We start from the raw sequence: 22,200 nt of genomic DNA on the forward strand, positions 1-22,200 counted from the left end.
CCTCTTCTTTTATCTCTCTTATTAATTCGTTCAATTTTAAATTAAATTAATTCATATTTTCTCTTTTTTTCAAATTTCATTCTTCAATTTATCAAGTATCCTTTAACTTTTAGTAATCTCCAATCTCAATCTAACAATAAAATAATACATCATTCTTTTTTCAATTATCATTCAAAATCAAGTTCCATATCATATACACATTCAATTTTTTTTTATATTTATTCTCTCTTAGTTGTATTTAATTATTTTTTACAATTTATTAATGTAATATTAAATTATTTATTTAAAGTATGGATTATACTTTCATTCTATATGTGTTTATTTTTAAATTTTCTCTTAGAACACAAAACGTTGAAGATGACACCGTTACAATTATATGTAATAGTTGTTTACAAAAGATTAAGTCGCTTTCATTTATGGGTATAAGCTTAATCGACTAATGCTGAAATACATTAGTCATGGATATTAAGATACGACTGTGACTCTTTTAAGAGTGAACATTCAACACTGCATTTGGAACAAAATGTTATTTACGCTATGCCATAAGATTTTAAATTTTCTTATATTTTATTGATAAATTTTATTTTTATCCATCTAAAATTTTATAAATTTATTCTATTAATATAAAATTATTTGTCAAATCAATTAGATGTGAGAATGGTGAATTATTTACCCCCTTGTGATTGATTTTTAAGGTATGGGTAAAACATATTTGTGGAGAATAATTATTTCTCGATTACAATTAGAAGGTGAAGTTGTATTAGTTTAGTTGATAGGTATGGGTAAAACATATTGTGGAGAATAATTATTTTTTATATTTTTGAGTATTTGGTGATGTATCTGGTTCTACGGATATTAAAATAATAATATGTGTCTTAACTTGTGAAGATATCTGATTGGGTTATAAGATATCTGATTTAAATTTATGTATATTTTTTTATAAATCATATAACTTACAAAAAAAATTACAACAAAGACTTGTTCTTGTCAAGTAAAATTTATGGAGTTCGCAATGTTAACATGTTAGGAAAGGGTACTTGAATAAGTTGAATTTTGTAAGGTCATGAATTTTTGAATCATAAACTGATTTGATATATCTATGAATTGATGTGGATATGTGATTAAAACCGTTAGACGAAATATGGGCCTAATCAAATAGAATATTACGTATTCTCTAAGTAAAAAAATCGAATAACTTAATCCCTAAACTAGACAATTCAGATAGCTTTCTTTCCAAGGAAGAAAGCTTGTCTTCTTTTGCTCCTAACTAAATTCAGTTTCTTTATATATCTTCCTATAAAGGAGATATGTCACGTTATCCATCAAATAGTGATGAATTTATAAATATATTTTAGAGCGAGTGCATTTATATTAACTACAAAAACTTGTTTAAGGTAAAGTACATAAATGAAGACACTACTTTGATGAGTTGTTTGATTATTGAAAGTTATAAAATGATCCTTAATTATAAGATATTGTTTTTATTGAGTCTCATGATTATTAAAAGTTACAACATGATCATCCGACTATTTATATGTTCGAACTCATCCTTTTTTGTCAAAAAAGATCGATAGTCATATGAGCATGACGTTATCTTGTTGATTGAGATATGATAAAATCATATTTTAATGATGCACACTGACACAAATGTTGCTTTCAAATCACTGGCTCGATGGTATGATGTTTCAAGCACTAGCTCGACGACATAATGTAAACGAACTCGTTGATCCACAAAATAAAAATCAAATGATTATGAGATTAGGTTTTATCATATCCTAATTAGTATGTTAACGTTCAACTCAAACAATCGTAAATTTTTTTTCTTAAAAAAGACGTGTTTGAAACATATGAGTAGTCGAGTAATCATTTTATAACTTTTAATAGTTGGATGACTCAACAAAGTAATGCCTTATAGTTAGAGACCATTTTATGACTTTTAATAGTTGAGAGACTGAACAAAGTAACACTCTATAGTCGATGAATTATTTATGTACCTTACCCAAATTTTAAATAAGATGTATAAAATAAAATTTTAAAATAAACACAAATAAAATTAAAAAAAATGAACATATATATAAATGAAAATTTTGTTTATATTCATTCACTTAACTTTATAAACAAACAATATACATATGATCCATATAAAAATAATCCATGAAGTTCCAAATTATTTTGTGTGTGAATTGAACCCTTAAATAAATATGATATGGCTCATAGCCATCCAAGATGAAGCCCATTAATAGTTGCATCAACCGATCCAAAGGTCCAAAATCCGAAGGAACATAATTCAGGACAGCGAAATTGTCTCTCAAACACAGCCAGCTGCCAGATCTGATAAGTCGATCCATCAATACAATAAAATCCAGATTTGTAGAAACTAGAAGCCTTCAGTTCTTATTTTTCTTGCAAAAATCCATTTCGTTGTGTTGAAAGAAACTAGAAGCAGCAGCAATGGATGCTTTTAGAAGGCAAGCCAGCAAGCTCAGAGATCAAGTTGCCAAGCAACAACAGGCAATTTAATCACTACCCTTCACTCTCTTTTGATTTATTTTTATGGGTTTTTTTGAGAATTTGATTCTTTTCATTTGGTTTTTAGGATGATGGAGAAAATCTGGGTCAATGAAAGCAAAGAACATTGTTTACTCTTTTATCACATACTTGAATATTTTTATTACTTGGCTTCTCGAACTTTTGGGGGTCTAATTTATATGTTTCAAGAATTAACTATTGAATTGTGAAGTTAATTCTAGAGGTTTTTGTTAAAGCATAATATCAAAATTAGCCCTCCAACATTTACCAAAAATGTCATTTCGGTTCATATTATTCTTTCGGAGTATTTTAGCTCTAATGTTTCATTTTGGAGTAAAAAAATTCCTCTGTGGGTGGAAAACCTTAATTAACAAACTGTTAAAGCTCTAAAATACTGATCTTTTTACTCTAAAATGAAACATTGGGTTAAAATGCTCTAGAAAAAATAATAAGGGTCAAAGTAACTATTCAGTCTAATGCTAGGGTACTTTTGCCCTAAAATGAAACATTGGAGGCAAAATGATCCAAAAAAATGGGACCAAAATGATCACTTTAGTAAATGTTGGGACAAATTTTGGCATTGTGCCTTTTGTTATTGCAAAGCTTCATCCTTTACCCGAAAGCTAAATTTTGATTGAATTAAGTCCTGATAAGTTACTTGTAATTCTTGTATGTTTATGTTATTCCGTGTTGCTTTAAACGTATATATATATACTCTCCTGTTAAGTTAGAAAGATTTTGTTTTGCAGGCTGTAATAAAGCAATTTAGTGGAACTGGTTATGAAAGCTCAGATGTTGTAGTTATTGATGAGATTGAGATGCAAAGACATCTACAACTGGACAAATTGTACAAGTTCACACGTTCAGCAAGGGTAAGGCGCATTTCCTTCGCATGTTTGCAAAATGCAATTCGAAACTCATGTCATATTCCTTTATTATCCGTGATCTTGTTGAAAAAGACCGAATGTTCAGTTTTTTTATATCTATATGGTTTCATATATCCATCGAGTCTTTGCTTAATGAATTCACCCATCTTCCTTTCAGGATTTCCAAAAAGATGTTATTAAAGCTGCAGAGGCTTTTACAGCCATTGGGTATAAGTATATGGAAACAGGTGAAGCATTGATCAGTACCTTTTTAATTTTATTTTCCTATCATGAAATATGTGCAATCAAAGTAAATAACATATATTTTGAAGATAAAACTTTGTACTTATGGTTCTTAATCTTTATGATAACCAGGAACCAAGTTCTCTGAAGAATGCTGCCGATATGGAACCGAAAACAGTGAAAACATCAATGAAAATATTCTTGCCAAAGCTGCAGCCATTTATGGTGATGGCCGTAAACATGTAGAGAAGGAGCAAGATGATTTGATTAAGCTGTTATCTCAACAGGTTAACATTTATTTGATGTTATGTGTTTTGAATTTTTTTTATCATATTATAAAATATGTTTTAGTTATAGTACTTGTAAACACATTCAATCCAAAGTGAGTATGATGCTTTCATTGGACTCCTTTTTAAATATAATGTGACTATGTACTTTTATTTATTCAAAGAATCTGTATGTCCATAATCCGAAGAAAATTTTCCTATTGCATGCTTTAGTTACTTTTGATTGAGAATAACAAGTGCCATTAGAAACATGACCCGTCTGTTTCATAAAAAAAAGGTCTTGGATCCCTTGAGAGCAATGGCCGCTGGTGCTCCTTTGGAAGATGCTCGTCATCTTGCTCAACGCTATAGTCGAATGAGGCAGGAAGCAGAGGCCATGGTAAGTATCCGTGCGGTAACTTTCCGTATATTAAACATCAGTTTCAATTCCCAATTCTTAGGATTGCTTTAAAAAATGCATGACTGATACTAAATATGATTTGTAAACAGGCAGTAGAGATTTCCAGAAGACAAGCACGGATAAGAGAGGCTCCAATTCCAGAAAACGTTGCGAAGTTGCATGCTGCTGAAGCAAAGATGCAGGAACTTAAAGCAAATATGGCAGTTCTAGGTAAAGAAGCTTCTTCTGCATTGGCTGCCGTTGAAGCACAGCAGCAAAGACTGACTTTACAAAGGCTTGTAGCTATGGTATACGTGCACACTATTTCTGTATATACTGTCTCCATATGGAAGCATGCCTTAATTTCATATACGATATTCAAGATTTACATCTATGCATTTGTAGGTTGAAGGGGAAAAGACTTATCATTTACGAGTCGCTGCTATTCTTAATGAGATTGAAGCTGAGGTTATTTCCTGGATTTCTTGTTTCTGGTAAAGAACCTTTTTATTTTCGAATTATGTAAACTTATATCTTTTTTTTGAACTTGATAGATGGTCTCAGAGAAACAGCGCAAAGAATCTGCTCCACCTGTGATTGTTCCTGAGAATGGCACAGATAAAACAATGTATTATTTGGCTGAAGTAAGTTTTACCAATCTTGGTCTTGTATTTCATAAAAGCATGAAATGGTCGGAGATGGCACCTTAATATTTTTTATACATTCTTTATAAAGTTAGAATGAACCAAGTAATTGCCTTAACTTGAGAGGCTCCACTGACATATTGAACCCCTTTAGAAATGTAAACCACTAATATTTTGAGTTTCTTGTCACAGGCAATGCATCCTTTTTTTGCTTCATCTGAGAAGGAACTGAGCTTGTCGGTAGGCGACTTTGTTGTTGTGCGAAAGGTAATTTATTTTCCTTCGGCTATGCATATAGGTCGAATTTAGCTCAATAGTCTGGTGTGACTTATGTTGTAGTCGTAGATACAAGTCTAAGCTGAAGTTTTCAATCTTACAAAACGGAAGAATGATGCTGGATACCTCTTCACTTGTGATTCATAGCCTGCAACTAATCCGCTATATACATGAAATATTGGCCAAGAGATACCTTACTGTCTTGTAAAAAAAAAAGAGATACCTTACTGGATTTTCTAGGTCTTGTAATTTTCAGTCATGCATTTGATTGACCCTGGCATAAGCCTCTGATTTAATGCCTACAGAAATACTACTACTACGACTAATAGAACCACATACGTCTTAGCATTCGTTTATTTTGTTGTCGGGTTGGATTTCTAGTTTGTTAAGATTCTTAAAATACTTTACAGGTAAGTCCAACTGGATGGTCAGAAGGAGAATGCAAGGGCAAAGCCGGGTGGTTTCCATCAGCTTATGTTGAGAAGCGCCAGAGACTTCCAACGAGTAATCTGGCCGGTGAAGCCTATTGAGTTACAATCATGAGTTAAGCTTTTATCTCTCCGGAAAAGGAGGCAAAATGAAGGCTTACCTTTCTTTTTCTTTGCATGATTCCTGTTCATTCTTTTGCTTTCTGTGTTTATTCCGATACTAAAAAAGGTTACCGTGCACTCGTGTTTATATGCTTTGGCGATCACTTAAAGCATATCATCCATGTTTGCATAAGTGAAGATTTCGTTGACTTGGACAAAATGCATGGTGTCTTTGACTGCATCGTGGTGTTGATCGGATGAACGGACCGGTTTTATATTTCCATCCTGTAAGTGTGTACTATTTATGATTTAGTAGAAGATGGTTTTATTTTGAACGATTAAAGCAAATAGAGTCTTTTACTCGTTTTGAGCTTTACCTGTTTCTTCCTTTATCTTTTTTCCACATTGAAAATAATCATTGATTGAAAAACATTCGGCCCGAAGGTCAGTTCATATATGTTTCTATGTTCTGATCATCAGTGGCGGATACAAGTGCTGTTTAGGGTGAGCATTAAAATCCGAATTTCTTTATGTTAGTTATCCATTTTACTGATAGTGTCTATCTTGAAATTTTATTTGTCTTCACAAAATTTCTGTTGTTAATACATATATATGCTCACATTTAAAAATATTTGTGGATCTGTCAATGGTTTTGGCTACGTAAGTTCTCATACCTCCTTTCCTTTTTTTGTCCTGGTTTGCTTTGCAATATGGATTCAATGTTCAAACTGAGAAAGCAAAACAAAGCCAAAACTGGGTATTCAATCCCCTTTTTGCATTAAAAACAATGCCATTTTATTTTGGGTAAATAATATTAATAGTCCCTTTTATTTTCGGTATGATTGACTTTGATTATTGATTTTCCTTAATAGAAGTGTTACATGATAATTAGAAAATACACGTTTGTGTCTTTTTCTTTTTCTTAAACTTGTATCTCAAATGAACAAGACCAATCAATCATAAAAATAGTTACCCAAATGAAAAGGTGAAGTGAGGATTTAATTAATTAATTAATTAATAACCGAATTGTTTACAAGTCAGGCTTAAAAAATACCAGGAGAAAACATGGAGCAATGAAGGCTGCTTGTGGGGACTGCGACGGGATGGTGATGTGTTGATAAACCCATGATTCAACAATTGCAAAGATGAAAAAATTGACAAATCATTTATTTTAACGTTGGATACATATACTCCTTATTACGCGCGCCACACATATTATTGGATCATACATCATAAACATGGAAGAGTTTGCAAGAATTGCTGTGCATGATGGTATAATTCCTCCCTTAGTTGAGCTTCTGAAAGAGAGGTTGACTTGGGCTAAACAAAGAGTGGCAGTTGGATCCCTAGGACACTTAGCTACATATTCAAGCACTTTTCCTGTTGTAGCAAGTCATGGAGAAATTCTCGAGCTCTCCGTTCAGCTTGCAATGAGTTCACTGAAAATAATTTTCTCTCTTTTTTCAGAAAGCTGATAGAAGGCTATGTTATCATTGTGATTTGTTTACTCGTGATATGGGTGGTGTTGAAATGGAGTCGAGGAAAGCTGAAATCCATTTGTTTTTTTTTTTTTTTTTTTTTTGTGTAGGGGCACCAGGGTCTAGGGAGTCAACTCCGTAGAGCTGGGTAAAGCTGGTAATCTATATTGAAGAAGAAGACACCTGAATTACTTTTTATTTTTTAAAAGTATTTTTTTAATTGCCAACCCTCAACGATAAAAGGATTAAAATTGAGAAGATGTAAAGAACCAAACACAAATAATTTTAAATTTGTAATTAAAATCAATCTGAAAAGAAAAACAAATATTTGCCTTTTATTTTTCAGAGGGTAGAATATTGACCTATTCTTCTCATAAGGAGGCTTAAATGTAGTAACAATTAAAAAGGATTATATATTTGGACTCTGTTAGGAAAGTTATCGAATTTGGGTGTAATTTATTGTATTTATGTATGACATGTTTAGTAAATTTTTTATAGTGTAATCGAATTCTCTCATTCTTAATAGAAAGATTTAGGGTTGATTTGGTTTTAGAAAACATAGGTTATTTTCGTTTTCATTTTCATAGAAAATAGAAAACATTCAAGAAAATGTGTTTGGTTGTAAAATTAGAAAATGATTTATGGAAAATGAAAAGAAAAATGAGTGAAAACATAAAAAAAAATATTTTCAGTATTTTTGTTAAAATTGTTTTAGAAATTCAAAAAATAAGTAAACATTATATCTAGATTTTTAACTTAACTTACACATGTTTAAAGTATTATAATATTAATTTTTTACACTCAATGTAATCCTTAAATGATTTTTTAATAATTTAATTTCGTAATATTTTTATATTTAATTTATTGAATATCTTATAATTGTTTATATTTTATATTTTTAATTTAAATAATTTTTTTAAAAAAATAGTAAGTCCTCAAATTTTATAAAATTATCAATTAAGTCTGTCTATCACATATTTTATAAAATATCCTGAACCGTCACAACAATATTGTAGATTGTCATGTAAGTTTGAACTGTCATGTAAGAGTCGTGATAGTCAATGTTTGATTCCGTAGTTCAAAGGCTTAGATTAATTTTTTTTCTAAGTTTAACGACCATATTTGATGTAAAAAAAATTCAGGAACTACAATAATTATTTTTTTCAAAAGTTTGAGGATCTCATTTACCACTAAACATATATTTGTTATGTTAATGACACTGTTGTGTGCTATTATTTATAACAATATTTTGTGTATTTTTTAAATTTAATTAATGTCTAATATTCATTAACATTATATTCTTATTATAAACTAAAATAAATGTTATATTATGTAATTTCTTATCAACTTTACTATTTTATATTTGTATAACTCATGTGCTAAATTTATGTAATGATTTATATGATAAAATTTAATTATTTAATAACTATTATTTTTATTTTAAAAAATTAGATATCAAATATGTTTTTATTATTTTAGTTTTGAATTCAAGTTTTCATTTATATTAACTAAATATGTTTTTTAATTTTCAAAATAAAAATAAAACCATTTTCTAAAAAAACAAAAAATAGAACATAGAAAATATTTTCTAGAACTAAACGGGTCCTTAGAATATGGGGAACCACCAAATTAATTAATCATAAGAAATTTTAACTTCATTTTTAAAAAATCGGTTTCAGTAGTAAAAAAAGAATATTATTCTTTTAAAGAACATAAATTTGAGCAGTTTTATTTACTTTATGTCTACAATTACCAATAGATTACGAAAAATTATGAAAAAAATATTATTTTATAATCGCTTAAGACAATTTAAAAAATTAATTTTATTTATTCCATTAATAAATGCATGGTTATATTACTTTATAATCGTCAAAGACAATTTAAAATTCTTCACCAAATTTGCACCTCTTGAAGTGGAGACTTTTCACGAACAATCACATTGATGAAAGGTCATAATGCTTGGAGGTAACCCTTCATGAAAAGGTAGGATGTAGGATGAATGAGCTAAAGGTGAGCTGACCATAAGTGCATAGAGTCATGATGAAGTGTTTGGCAGCTCCTTGTGAAAAGGCACGTCCTGAAAAATACCTATTCGCGAAAAAGTACAAATTGTGAAAAAGTGACTTTGTGTAGAATTCATGTCCTTTGATGGAGGATTGTGTCCACTCAACTCCTCAACTGATTTGAGTAATCTAACTAGCTCAAATCTTCAACTCAATCCAGCTATGAGCTGATCAAGTACAACTGACAACTTTTCCTAACTTTGATTGTGAGATTCTATAGAGTTTTCCTAGATTGATTCCACTAGCTCTAAGTTTCATCTTGTTGCTTAATTCTCCCCTCCTCATGGCTGAATATACCTATACACAAAGCACACAAGATTAGCTAATTATAAAAGATAAGAAACTTATAATGCATTCTTAAGTATGAAATGCAATCATATGATATGTATAACCTAAAGTAATGGATGCTTACTAAACATATAATAAAGTCAACCTATGCTTAACATAATCATGTGGACTATAAGATATATGCATGACTAACATATAATATGGCATTCATAAATGATGAATGAAAACATATAATAATAGTATCCTAAGAAATGCTGTGCAATCATGACATATATGTGAATGATATGGATGACATGATATTCTAAGTGTATAACAAGATATGAATGCAATATCATGAACAAATAAAATGCATAAAGTATATAAAATAAAGTAAAAAATTAAGAAATCCCCTTATAACCATTCATGGCAAACGTCCAAGGTATGAGAAGTATATGTGAAATGAAGGGGCTGGTTAGAATCATATCATTATGAGATTAAATTTTATTATATCTTAGTCAATATATTAACGTTCAGTTTAGACTGTCGTCAATTTTTAATAGAAAAAGACGAGTTTAAATTATAATGAATAACCAAATGAATATTTTATAACTTTTAATAACCGATAAATTTAACATAAAAATACTCTATAATTAAAAAATCATTTTATAATTTTTAATAATTGAAAATATAAATATACTTTACCCTAATTTTTTTTCGTATTATGCTAAAACTAAAAATCCCCCGGGTAAACCATAAAAATGATTAAATTTCGAGTTAAAAAAAAAAAAGCAGCGGCAGAAACAAGAAGGCATCCGGATAGGCTCAGCGGCCAGAGGCGGTTTCATTTTGTTTTCAAAACAAAACAGCGAGTGACCTCGGATATAATATTGCAGCAATAATTAATATACTAAAATTTATGTCACCTCACCCCTTCAAAACTACTTTGTTTCGCTTTCATTGGGACTCGTGCATATTTTTAAAAGATTTTCTCTTTCTTCCTCTCTGTACATCTGTTTGAAGTCTTTAATCTTTATACACCCATAAATCACTTTATTTTATTTCCCTTAAACCTTGTTTTTCCAAGTTCAAAACCATTGGCTTTTCCTTTTCTCATAAAACAAAATTTAGGGTTTAAGATGTACTCGGCTACAAGATCCCAAGCAGCCCATTGTGGCCCTGGTGTTCTGCTCTGCCACTACATTTCCATGTGCCAAGGAGGTTTCTCCTTTTTCCCTTGGTTTCCTTATTTTCATTAGCTTTGTTGGTGAAGAATGGTTTAATTTTTTTAGTGTTGCTCTGTTGTGTTAGAATCTGGGGTTTGTTCTTTTCAGGGATTTTTAGTTGTTTTATTTTAAGTTGAAGAATGTTTTGGTTTACTGAAGTCTTGTCATTTTTGTCTATACCATGTTTTTGTTCTTCTGCTGAAAGTGTGGGTTTTTAGCTTGATGCTCTGTTATACTTTTTATTATGCTGAATAGTATTGTTAGTGTCCCTTTATACTGCAGCAGATGGGTAAACAATGTGACAATTACAACATCAGTTTAAAATGCTTGATTGATTGTGCTACATTTGTTGTCGAATTCTAAGGTTGAGTTGATTTTCCTTGTCTATGAAGAAAAATTCAGTATCAGGGAAACGTGTTTTAATGTGATTCATATTCAATTTGGTTTAGAGACAGAAGAAACAGGGAAATTTGGATGGAAATCAGCATTTCTTTAGGGCGGATATCTCAGAAAGATGCTCTGATCTAAATGGTGCGCATAGAAGTGTAGGATACGGATGTGTATATTTTGGGAAACCATGCATGTTCGATGTGTTTCTAACAAATCTCCGAAAAAGAAAAGGGAGATTTTTGTTGAATGTATGTGAGATTTCATAAAACTGATTGCTGGAAAAGACTAAATTAGATTGGAAGTGAGTTCTGCAAAGAATGTAGTCCCTCACCAATGTTAGTTGTAATTGTATCATAATTCCATTCTTGCTCCACCGAAACTTTTTCCTTCACCATTAGCAGTTCTTCAATCATGCCGAGTTCCTACTTGAATCTCATTGACTTTGGCATCCCCCCCCACCCGGTTTCATACCCTACCTCGGCTGACTATTAATTGGTGAACCAACTAGTTGAGCCGTTTGGTTGAAGGTGTGGATTTTAAACGAGTCTACAGAGGGAGTTAGTTTTAAGCATTTCTTATTGGTGTTATCTATGTTTTTACAGTCAAAATGCCACCGTCTTGGACAAAGTTGCATAAGTTTGCTTATAATTGTTTTTCGGTTTACAATGTTAGGTCTGGAGGCGATGCAATCGATGCCTGCAAGCGGGATTATGTTACTAGCCTGACATAAGTTGCAGAAGACTTACCCTTAGTAACGTATGATTCAAAATCATGGATTGACATTACTTGGAGTTTGGAATAGGGAATGAAGCCATTGGTCCGTCTAGCGTAGGATAAAATTTATTGTAAATTATTTTATGGGTTTGAAATTATTTAGGTGATAGAACAATGGTTTTGCTATTATTCGTTCAGTTCTGATTTTCAATGCCATTACTTGTTAATCTAAGAATTCTTTTGCTCCCTCGGCATTGTTTTTGCATGTACACTCCTGTTTGAGTGAGCCTGAATATTCTGAATTACTATATTTTCTTGGTTTAAGATCGTTCTCGTCTTTGTCATTGTCATTGTCATGAGCAATTAAGAGAAAGATGATCGGTTAAACAATCTCTTTTGATTGGCTGGGAATTTTGTGAATTTGCAGTGGATATGATTCATAATGATGAACAGTTCTTGAGCGACACAGTTTGATGCTAAAGAGATGGTTATACATTTTGATGCTCTATTAGCACGGTCTGGCTCTCTAATTTTTAATTTGTTCTTTTATTACTATTTCAAAAGAAAATAAATATTTGTATTTAGACCTCTGTATTTTAATTAATAAAATCGATCAACAGTCGCTATGATGCATCAATAATTGCTTATAAACATACTACTATCAATGACTTTAAGAATGCCATGTTTTATTAAACATTACATCCATTATTTGTTCTTTCAACAGTATGTTTGTAATTTATTTTCAAAAAAAAAAAAACCAGTATGTTTGTAACGCCTCGAAATCCGACTTATAAGTTTCGTCTAAATTTAATTGAATCCCAGAAATAATTAAGTTTGAGAATATAGATTCATCTGAAGAAATTGGAAATTTAAGTATTTAATTTTACTATCAGATTCAGTTCGGGTTCGGATTGATGCTAGTTAAGGTCAAAACAATTCATGTCCAAATAAGTTAAATTTCAGGTTAATTTAGGTTCGGATGGAATTCAAGTGGGTTTTCGTTCAGATTGGGTCACATTATTGACAGACAAAATTCAGGTTGAATCTTACCGGGTACGAATTAACTTCAGGTCGGGTCGTTTTCGGGTTAATTATTTTTCTTCTTTCATGAATGACTAATTGTAATTTTTAATTGTATATGATTTGGAGTAGATTACAAAAAATATAAATAATTATGAGTCAATTTTAATAAAAATATAATTTTAAGGACTAAATTAAACAAAAAAGAAATTACATACAAAAAGTTAAATAAATTAAACAATACAAATGTATGAGGCATCAAATCGAAATATAAATAAGTATGAGCCAATTTCTTATACAAATATAATTTTAATGACTAGATTGAAGTAAATTACAAAAATATAAATAAGTATAGGCTGATTTCATATAAAAATATAAATTTAAGGACTAAATTGAACAAATATGAAATTACAAATTAAAATTTAAATAAATCACACAACATGTAGGGACCAAATCCAAAATAATTGTAAAATATGAAACTGAAATTAATATAAAAATGAACTAAATTGCATTTATTTTAAAAGTTGAGGAAAAAATTAAATCAATTTTAATATATATATATATATAATACGTATAATGAATGTTATGATAATATGATAATGCATGTATATATAATGTACACTGTACTTATATTATAAGTATATACTTATAATATAAGTATATTATAAGTATATACTTATATAAATATAAGTATAGTATAATATAAGTATACACTATACTTATAACATAAATATAGGATAAATATATACTTATATAAATATATAATATATAAAACTATACATTATATTTATAAGTATATATATACTTATACCTATATATATAATTACACACACATACAAACACATATATATATAAAAGTATCTATATATAGGTATGTATATAAATATATATAAGTATATATATATATATATATATATATATAAAAGTATATATGTATGATGTACATAAGTATATATATATAGGTATAAGTATATATATACTTATATATATATATATATATATATATATATATATATCATTAAACATAAGTGACTAAAATAAAAGATTTTAAAATTAATATTCACATTTAATAATTATGCACGTTAAAGAAAGAAGGAAAAATTAAAACCACTGATTGTTAGAGGACCGCGTTTCTAATTAACCTAAAAAATCTATTGAGAATTAAAAAAGGCACAAATATTTGTCAAAAATTAAAATTTTCCTCTTCAATTTTCTAAATTCCTAAAAAAATTCAATTTTCACTCTTCCCTCTTCTAAATTCTCAAAAAAAATTAATTTTTCCTCTTCTAAATTTTGGTAAAAAAAAAAGAAAAAAAAAATCCAATTTGTTAAAATTTGGCAATTCCCTCTTCTAAACTTCTAAACAATCAAATTTTAAAATTTTAAACTGGTTTATTTTAAACTGATGATTAAATTTTAAACTGATGATTAAATTTAAATATAATCCAATTTTAAAAAAAAAGTTTATGGTTTATTTTAAACTGATGATTAAATTTTAAATTTTAAAAAAATTTCAATCTCAAGTAAATTACTCTTTTATATATATTTTAAAATTTTAAGTTAGATTATATTTAAATTATTAATTAATTCAAACATATAAATAAATTCAACTTATAAATATTTAAATTAATTTTATATAATCTAATAAAATTGTGTTTAATAAATAAATTATTTAATGAAATTAATTTACTGATTATAATTAGGATTTATAATATAAGGATTATAATTAATATAGAAAGTAAATTTATTAATTTAATTATTGTAGTCACACATTTTCCTCCGAAATCACATAACTTTTCGTGACGTGTTTATAATATATGATACGCTTATGTTATGTGGTATATACGTATTGTACATTTAAAATATCACTTACATTATAATGTGCATACGTTAAATATATGTATAATATAAAGTATCATACATATATATACATTAAATTATTAATAACATTTGTTTTCTTTACATTTACAGGCCTCAACAAAACATGTGGCCCAACAGCCCGTTTGGCAGACCCAAAGCATTGGCCAACCCTAGCTCCAGCTTCCATCAAGCACCGTTTCTGTCAAGGAGTCTTTCTCACCCACGTCCGAGTTTCACGGCAACACGCCTCCACTTCCGAACCGTCCGACGTTCATCACCAACAAACAAAAGAGGAAGTTAGGATTTGTTTAAACTAAAAATAGCCTTTTTCAAGGCTATAAAACCATGTAATCACCACTGCTTTGTGGGGGGGGGGGGAATAGATACGAAATACAAGCTTTTTTTACACCCAATAAATATGAAATACAAGCTTTTTTTTTACACCCATACATACGAAATACTCGAGCAGAAGACAGTGAATACTACGAGCTTTACACGAGATCCACACACATATTACACAAAAAAATACGAGCAGAAGATACACGAAAAATGGAAGAAATCCGAGAGAAAACGAAGAGATTCGGGAGAGTATTCGGACCAAGTCAAGGGGAGAGATACGATTTTGTTTCGAAAGCAACAAGTATCGAGAAAAAATATCCAACCATTCGAAAAATAAAAAACGAGAGAAAGGATTGTAGACAGAAGCATGTTACCTCAGTTCCAAGAGGAAATCTCATTTTTTCCCGCTCCCTTTCTTGTGCAATGGATCTCCGCTGAGGAACCCATGGGTAGACGAAGATTTATAGGCAAATAACGGTGATCATTTTCTTCTATGAAATTCTTAGTTTCAAAGCAGAGAAAAAAGAGTTTCCAAAATGCAATGTGATGTTTACTTCCAATCAATCAAAGGTAAACAATTCGAACCGAATTTTTAAATTTCAATTTAAATTTCTAATTTTCGCAATTAAGACAACCGACAAATTAATTGGTACAGAAAGGGCGGTTCAAGGGTGCTAATCCTTCCTTGACCGTAATCGACTATCGAACCCGACATATCACTGGTCAGACGCAGATCAGGTAAGAAATAAGGTATCCGATCAACCCATTTGTCCTAAAATAAATTATCGGTGGTGACTCTAACCCCATTATTCAAGTTGAATCCCAACTTTGGGGTCCAACCGAAAGACGGTTCTGACAGCTTGGCAACTCCACTAGGGACAGGTAAGTGAGTCAGGCCGAAATTAATTTTCGATTATCTTTTTTTAGTGAAAATTAAATTTAAAATTTTATTTATTTATTCGATTCCAATTTTTTATCTTTGATTTTTTTCTTTCAAATAAATAGTTGTACTAATGTTTTTTCAATGATTTTAGATTTTTGGAAAAAAAATCATCTCAGACTCTATACCCGAGCTCCGAATCCTATTTAAGTAGGGGTGAAAGCGACGCCTTCATGTGAATTTATTCACCATGCGAGCTTAGCAAGTAGCCTTCGGGATTCATATACCTTATGTATTCTTGTGAATTTATTCACCGTGCGGGCATAAGGGAATGTTTCCTCTCGAGTTTAACTTAGTCCACATAAGCTTGTAATGGGCTTAGGAGTAAAGGTTTGGCAAGCCCAAGGGGGCACCAGCAAGGAGAACTCGGGTACCTTTTTAGAACCTAAATCGGGAGATTACAGGGAATTAGAGTCCACCCCAAAACCTCATTCTAAACCCTAAGTTGTTTTGTTTCCCGCTTTATTTTCTGTTCAAAGCATGCAAACTAGACAAATATGCGGTTAAGATTTGTTTGAAATTAGCATGCGGGATAGAGATCATGTCCGGGTAGGAATAATAAGCATGTGGGGGAGGATTTTTTTTCATTTTCATTGTTTTGATTTACCTCACTAACTCTTTTTTGTTCTCTTTCATTTTATTTTCATCACTTGCATCATTTAAAAGAGGTGTTGATCCACCAAAAACGTGTTTGTTAAACATGAATAATCTATATTAATGAACAAAGGGGTTGTAATACAAGAGATGAAAAATGCAGAGGACAGTTTACAAGGCGACTATGTGTCACATTCAATCCAGAAGACGTGGTGCCAACAATTGAAGAGTACACTCTGTTGCATTATAAAGGACTCAGAATAAACCAGGTCTACATCAAGCACAATGAAAGTCTATCTTTGAATAACAGACTGGCAGAGGTTGCAGGGGCAAGATGAAGGTTATTGATCTTGGGAGTCCCTTCAAAGACAACAATGGCAAAACGATAGTTGAAATTGGAGACCATTGCTGACGAATTCAAAAAACAAACAAACGAACTTCACATAGTTCCTATCAAGGGCTCCAATGACGTATTCGTTGGGAATAGGTTCAAAAAAAGATAAATGTCAGAGATGCAATCATTCGAGACTTGTTGGGCCAGTAAAAAAAGCAACTCAACATTTGCACGGTTCATCCAGAGAAGCCTGAGCGGTTCGACAGGTTATTTAACCGATGACAGACGAAGGCAAAATATTAGTCAACATGTCAGAAGTTGTCAGGATATTTTTGTATTTTAAAAGATAAAACACTTTTTTCCCCAATGAGGATTATTTATAATAACAGACACATTTTTGGATCAATGCCTCGAACATTGCATGCATCATGCGTTCTTATATATTTCGCATTATTTTTCCCTTTTTTATTACATTCACATATCTCATCAAAAATGAGAACATTTCGATCCTACGACATATAAAGAGCTTTACTAACAGTTATTTGACGCACATGTGGTGTCACCATATCCAGAGAAATCCATGAACCCCCATACCCCAAGTGGTATGATGAGAACTCTCATTGTGAATATCATGGCAGTGTCTCAAGGCACACTATCAAGAACTGCTTCACATTCAAGATAATCGTGCAGAAGATGCATAACAAGAATTGGATCGACTTCAACAACTTCGGGCATCCAAGTGAGGAAAATCATTTTATCATTTGAGGCATTTTGTTTGAGTTTGTTTTTTTTTCCTCAAATTTTTGTAAGAACATTTGAATAAATTTATGTTACTTTAATGATGACGAGCAATGAATCACATTTGCAAACTTGCAATTCTTTGAATATCAACTGAATTAAGAAACTCTGTAAATGGTTCAAAGTTACAGATACTTGACAAAGTAACATGATTTAAAACAAGGACCTTGACCTTACCCAGAATATACCCTCAAACACCGTACCCTGCTCTTGTAATTAACCAATATAACATTTTCCTTTCATAAGGTGCAGACAACATGGGGCATCCTTTTGTATTTGGCATTTTTATGTTTTTATTTAGGACATTCAGTGATGATCATGATCTTTACAGATGAAATAGTCGAGTATGTGAATCTAGTTTAGGTCAGTTGCTTGAAAATTGTACTCTAAAGATGAGTTTTTTTTTTACTTTCAACAACACCTAGACTATAACAGGTTCTTCTTGACAATCTTAAGAAATTAAATCCGCAAAGCTGAGCTATTCCACTAAGGCAATTGGTTATAGAGGAAACTTGAAAGCCCTGGCCTTATGAGTAGATTGCGTTCAAACCATGACATTGCTCGAACACTTGGCAATTCGGTGTTTGCTCCACTGCTATTATCCGGTCGAAGACTTTGTGATAAGATGAACCCTTCAATAAACTTGATAAAACTAAGTATAATGTTAAGTTGTCCCTCTAGAGCAATTGGTTAAACGCCCCGACTTTATGGATTCAACTAGCCAGATAACGACAAATTAAATCAAATTTATCTAAGCAAGAAATTTTCGGTAATGATGGACTAAAGGAGTGAAGGAACACCTGTTATAGTCAACTACACACGAGCACTCAAGGATTTCATTTTTAGACCGATATTTTTTGCACTACCTTTGTTAGAGGAGCCTACAAAGCTTGAACAAACGGAAGATTTCAGAGGACCGAAATAAAATGCCTAGTAATTGATCATGCTAGTTGCGTCATTTTGTCTACGCCCAATTGAAATGCCAAAGCATATTGCGATATTTAAAAAAAATGACATTTTGGATGACCGAACCCTTAGAAATGAGGCCAACCTAAAGCCAACTCATCTATTTGTCAAAGAGCTGTAACTCTGAAAGCACTAAAAGAGCTATTGATTCCTTTAATATACTTTGAACTCATGTTTATAATTTGATTCAATTGCGAACAATATTTTACAGCATTTTTATCATTTCCCCCCTAAATCAAGAAAAATGAGAAAAACATTTTCAAACAGAACAGTCTCAGATATGAAAGGTCTGTAAAACCAAAGCTTGAAAAGAGAATGGGGCATGGTCGATCCCAATGACAAGACCAGCAGACAAAACTGAGGCTCCATCCAAGGAAAAACAGAATTAATTCATGTTGCATGCATCTTAGATATACTTAAGAGATCATATCTATCATTTTTAGCATACATGATTTTTTCCAGCTTTTTGAGTCAAGGCTCAACTTCACGAAGAATGGGTCATCCGCGATTTCAACTCCACGATAGAGGATATCGTGCTATTTGAGGCCCAACTTCACGACGAAGGGGCTTCCCACTTTTCAGAGTCAATTTTAACTTCACAACGAAGGATATTAGACTCAAGACAACACAATCTCAACTTCATAGCGAATGGGCGGCTGAGTGTCAACAAACAATTTCCCAGTTCCAGAACCAATTTCAACTTTACGGCGGAGGATATTGTACTCGGAGCAATACAACTTACTTTAATTTCAACTTCACGACGGAAGATATCCGACTGGCAAAATTTATCAGTGGACTTTCCTATGAAGGGAAGTCATCCAAAAATCATATTATTTAGTTCAGACTCGCTCAAAGGAGCCACCTGAAGAATCATGACCGGTTTAGACCCGTGAAGGAAAGCCATTTTATAAATAAACCATTTGCAGCATAGCTTAAGTCGAGAAGGACTATATGCCAAAGACCCTCGAGTTCGATTACACTCAGATTTGAAGGCATATCATTTACAGCATAACTTAAGTCCATAAGGGTTATCTGCCAACCAAAGACCTTCGAGTTCGACTACGCTCAGCTCCACGGCACATCATTTGCAGCATATCTTAAATCAAGAAAGGCTATCTGCCAACCAAAGACCTTCGAGTTCGACTATGCTCAGCTCCAAGACACGTCATTTGCAGTATAGCTTAAGTCGATAAGGGCTATCTGCCAAAGACCATCGAGTTCAATTACACTCAGCTTCGAAGGCACATCATTTGCAGCATAACTTAAGTTGGGAAGGGTTATATTCCAACCAAAGACCTTCGAGTTTGACTACGCTCAGCTCCAAGGCACATCATTTGCAACATAGCTTAAATCGAGAAGGGCTATCTGCCAAAGACCCTCGAATTCAATTACACTCAGCTTCGAGGGCACAACATTTGCAGCATAACTTAAGTCGAGAAGAGTTATCTGCCAACCAAAGACCTTCGAGCTCGACTACGCTCAGCTCCAAGGCACGTCATTTGCAGTATAACTTAAGTCGATAAGGGCTATCTGCCAAAGACTCTCGAGTTCGATTACACTCAGCTTCGAAGACACATCATTTGCATCATAACTTAAGTCAAAAAAGGGTTATCTTAACTCTAACTGAAAGACGGTTCCGACAATTATCATAACTAACCATTTATATTAACTTTTAAAGAGTAATCATATTAATTATCATAGTTTATTTGATTGTCAAAAATATTATCGTAATTAACAATTTGTTTTAACTTTTAAAAAGTAATCATATTAATTATCATAGTTTATTATAAATTCAAAATATCACAACTTCATCAATTATTACTTATAAGTCAAGTAAATATCAGTTCAATTTAATAATAAGTAGGATCATTTAAAAGTTGAGTCAATTACAGATCAGGTTTATTACAAGTCAGGTTGATAACAAGTCAGGTAATATCAGTTATTTACCGGGTTAATCTCGGGTTCAGGTTCATATCAAGTCGGGTGCAGGTCGGGTTTGGTTATCACATTATCAGGTTCAATTATGGTTCATGTCATTCTCAGTTCGGGTGCAGTTCGTAAATTTCTAGGTCCAACTCAGGTTCAGATCAATATCAGTTCAAACTCGAATCGGTTTTGTATCACCACCACCTAGGGTCATAAATAATTTTGACTTAAGTCGATTTCAGTCAGTTTTGCAGACTGGGTCAATTTTTTACATCCCTATATGATGCAATCAAATGTTCTGAGTAATTCAGAAAAAAAAGAATGGTAATATAACACTATTATGAATCAGGTATGTCTATTGGAAAGTGTAGCATGTGATACATCATATGGTCTCAAAATTTAAGGGCCCTACACTTTGAAAAAAATGCTAACATAGAAAAGATATTTTCTCATGAAAAAGTTTAACAAAATACCTTCTAATTTTCTCCATTGTCATCTCAAGAATTCAATTGTAATAAATTCTTCTTAAAATATCACCAAATTCATGGTGTTTAGTGGAAAAAAATTCTTATTTATGTCCATACTAAATTTAATCTTTTTAAATTTTGATATTTTACAATTTTATCTTATTATAAAATATTTTAGGAGCCTTATTTTAAAAAAGTAATACATGGCCTACATATCTTTTGGGACGGGTCTGTAAAGAACACGTGTAATGAGCCGAAAAGTCTGATAGGAAAGTCTATTGAATGATCTGACTATTACGATCAACTACGAAGCCAGAACCTATGTACCAAGGGAAACATATTACCATCTTGATAAAAATTAAATCTGAAATCTACTATGATAATTTTACGAAAACATACGAGTAATCTTTTGAACTGAAATATCATACGATCTTACTAAACGAGAGATATTAGATCTGATTGATACTCAATTAGATAAAACAACTCACCTTCATAAAATATAATTCTAAATCAGTTCAATATTCGAAGTCTATTAAAAAAATTAAAACATTAAAGTTACAAATACAATCTCGAGTTAACATGTATATTTTAAAGATTTTATTTAAGAATTTGATGAAATAGACCATGAAAATAAACTCAGGACATTGAACAATGTCAAAACAAAGGTCAACGGTAAAATTTAACGATGGTCAACGAACCGATTAACGGTCAACCATCAACCGTCAGTAACTTGGCTCGAATTGGTTTGAATGGACTGGTTCAATTCAGCCTGGACTGACTTGGTTTAAACTGATTCAGGTCAGTCTGGTTCGGCTAGACCAGTTGACTGGGCTGGTTTATAACTGAAAAAAAGGGACCAAAAGATCCAAAATATACGCAATGAGCTATGTGGCCCAAAGTAAATGAAATAATAAAATGGATCAAGTGATCCAAGTTCAAATCTTTTAACTCAAGTCCAAACAAAAGGAAATCCAATTTCCAATTAAAACCCATATAAGTACTAAAAAATGTGTATACAATAATATCATAGATATATGATATTTGCTTTTATATGTATTATGTCTATA

General features: G+C 31.4%; 1 protein-coding gene across 1 annotated transcript; it reads left to right on the plus strand.

Annotated features, from left to right (window-relative positions):
* The first annotated feature begins 2,343 nt into the window (after positions 1–2,343).
* Positions 2,344–6,072, plus strand: LOC120119407 (SH3 domain-containing protein 3-like). The gene is made up of 11 exons (XM_039139215.1): positions 2,344–2,511; positions 3,279–3,401; positions 3,574–3,643; positions 3,771–3,925; positions 4,203–4,304; positions 4,415–4,612; positions 4,710–4,772; positions 4,859–4,948; positions 5,141–5,215; positions 5,635–5,787; positions 5,822–6,072. Exons 1-10 carry the CDS (start codon positions 2,452–2,454, stop codon positions 5,752–5,754), a joined length of 1,056 nt encoding a protein of 351 aa, XP_038995146.1. The 5' UTR covers positions 2,344–2,451; the 3' UTR covers positions 5,755–5,787; positions 5,822–6,072.
* Positions 6,073–22,200: the final 16,128 nt, after the last annotated feature.

This window comes from Hibiscus syriacus, unplaced genomic scaffold (assembly GCF_006381635.1).
Source record: "Hibiscus syriacus cultivar Baekdansim isolate YM2019G1 unplaced genomic scaffold, ASM638163v2 tig00110332_pilon, whole genome shotgun sequence".
NCBI classification, from domain to species: Eukaryota; Viridiplantae; Streptophyta; class Magnoliopsida; order Malvales; family Malvaceae; genus Hibiscus; species Hibiscus syriacus.